Here is a 951-nt window from a genome sequence, read left to right on the forward strand (position 1 = left end):
GGAAAAAAGATAAAAACTATCTAAAGAGAAAAACTAAGCTCTTGTTTGAGTTACATTATTTTCCTTATAATGCATTTTTGAATAGTTTATTGATGAGAAATGTGTGGTTAAAAAATAAAAAAAAATTTTAAATTTGCGTATAATATTATTTTATTGATGAATATGTAGTTGAATGATACCAAATCATTGTTTAAGAATGTATTTTTTGAAAAAGTGTGGCTCAAAAGTAGTTATTAGAATATGATATGATTATTTTCTTCTTTATTTTTAACCGTCGAACGACGAATCTTTGTATATTTGGAACTTTAAATCTTAGCCTGGTATGGTTTGAGGTCTTAAGGGCTCTTTTTTAAGATTTTGGATTTAAATGCTTACTCGTGTAAAGGTTAGGGACCTGAGGTCTACTTTTCCCTAAAAAATATGCAATTTCAAGGTGTAGATTGAAAATAGTATCTATTGATAAACCATTATAATTTATCTATTAGACAATGTAGCTCAAGAATCACAAGTCAAAGATCCATTTATTTCTCAACTTATGGTATAAAAAATTCCCGACTCTGGGTTTTCGTCTTCGTCTTCGTCTTCGTCTTCATCCCGTTTCTCGGGGGGAAAAAATCTGAATATCTTTCGGAATGGGAGATTCTTTTGTGTGTTAGAGAGAGATTGCTGTGTGATCTTTCGCATTAATCAATTAGAAGTTGAAATTTTCTGAATTGATTTTTTATTTGTTCTAAATAAGGAAAAAAAATGAGGAGAAACTTGAACACATTTGAAGATAATGGCGAGAAGTAGTAGATCGTCGTCGAGCACGTGGAGATATATAAATCCGGCGTATTATTTGAAGAGACCAAAACGATTAGCGTTGCTGTTTATAGTATTCGTCTTCGGCACCTTAGTTGTTTGGGATCGCCAGACTTTAGTACGCGAGCATGAGGTAATATTACGTTAACA

The 951-nt window shown here is 31.7% G+C and overlaps 1 protein-coding gene across 4 annotated transcripts in view; it reads left to right on the plus strand.

Annotated features, from left to right (window-relative positions):
* Positions 1–478: 478 nt before the first annotated feature.
* Positions 479–951, plus strand: part of LOC111374719 (mannosyl-oligosaccharide 1,2-alpha-mannosidase MNS1-like) — a 20,967-nt gene continuing 20,494 nt past the window's right edge. The window contains exon 1 of one of the 4 annotated variants that reach the window (XM_022997447.1): positions 479–896. In XM_022997447.1, coding sequence (XP_022853215.1) covers positions 779–896 — 118 coding nt within the window. In that variant the 5' untranslated portion in view covers positions 479–778. Of the gene's footprint in view, positions 935–951 lie in introns of all 4 variants that reach the window. The other 3 variants (XM_022997448.1, XM_022997446.1, XM_022997445.1) reach the window with 3 other exon arrangements.

This window comes from Olea europaea, unplaced genomic scaffold, assembly GCF_002742605.1.
Source record: "Olea europaea var. sylvestris unplaced genomic scaffold, O_europaea_v1 scaffold12793, whole genome shotgun sequence".
Taxonomy (NCBI): Eukaryota; Viridiplantae; Streptophyta; class Magnoliopsida; order Lamiales; family Oleaceae; genus Olea; species Olea europaea.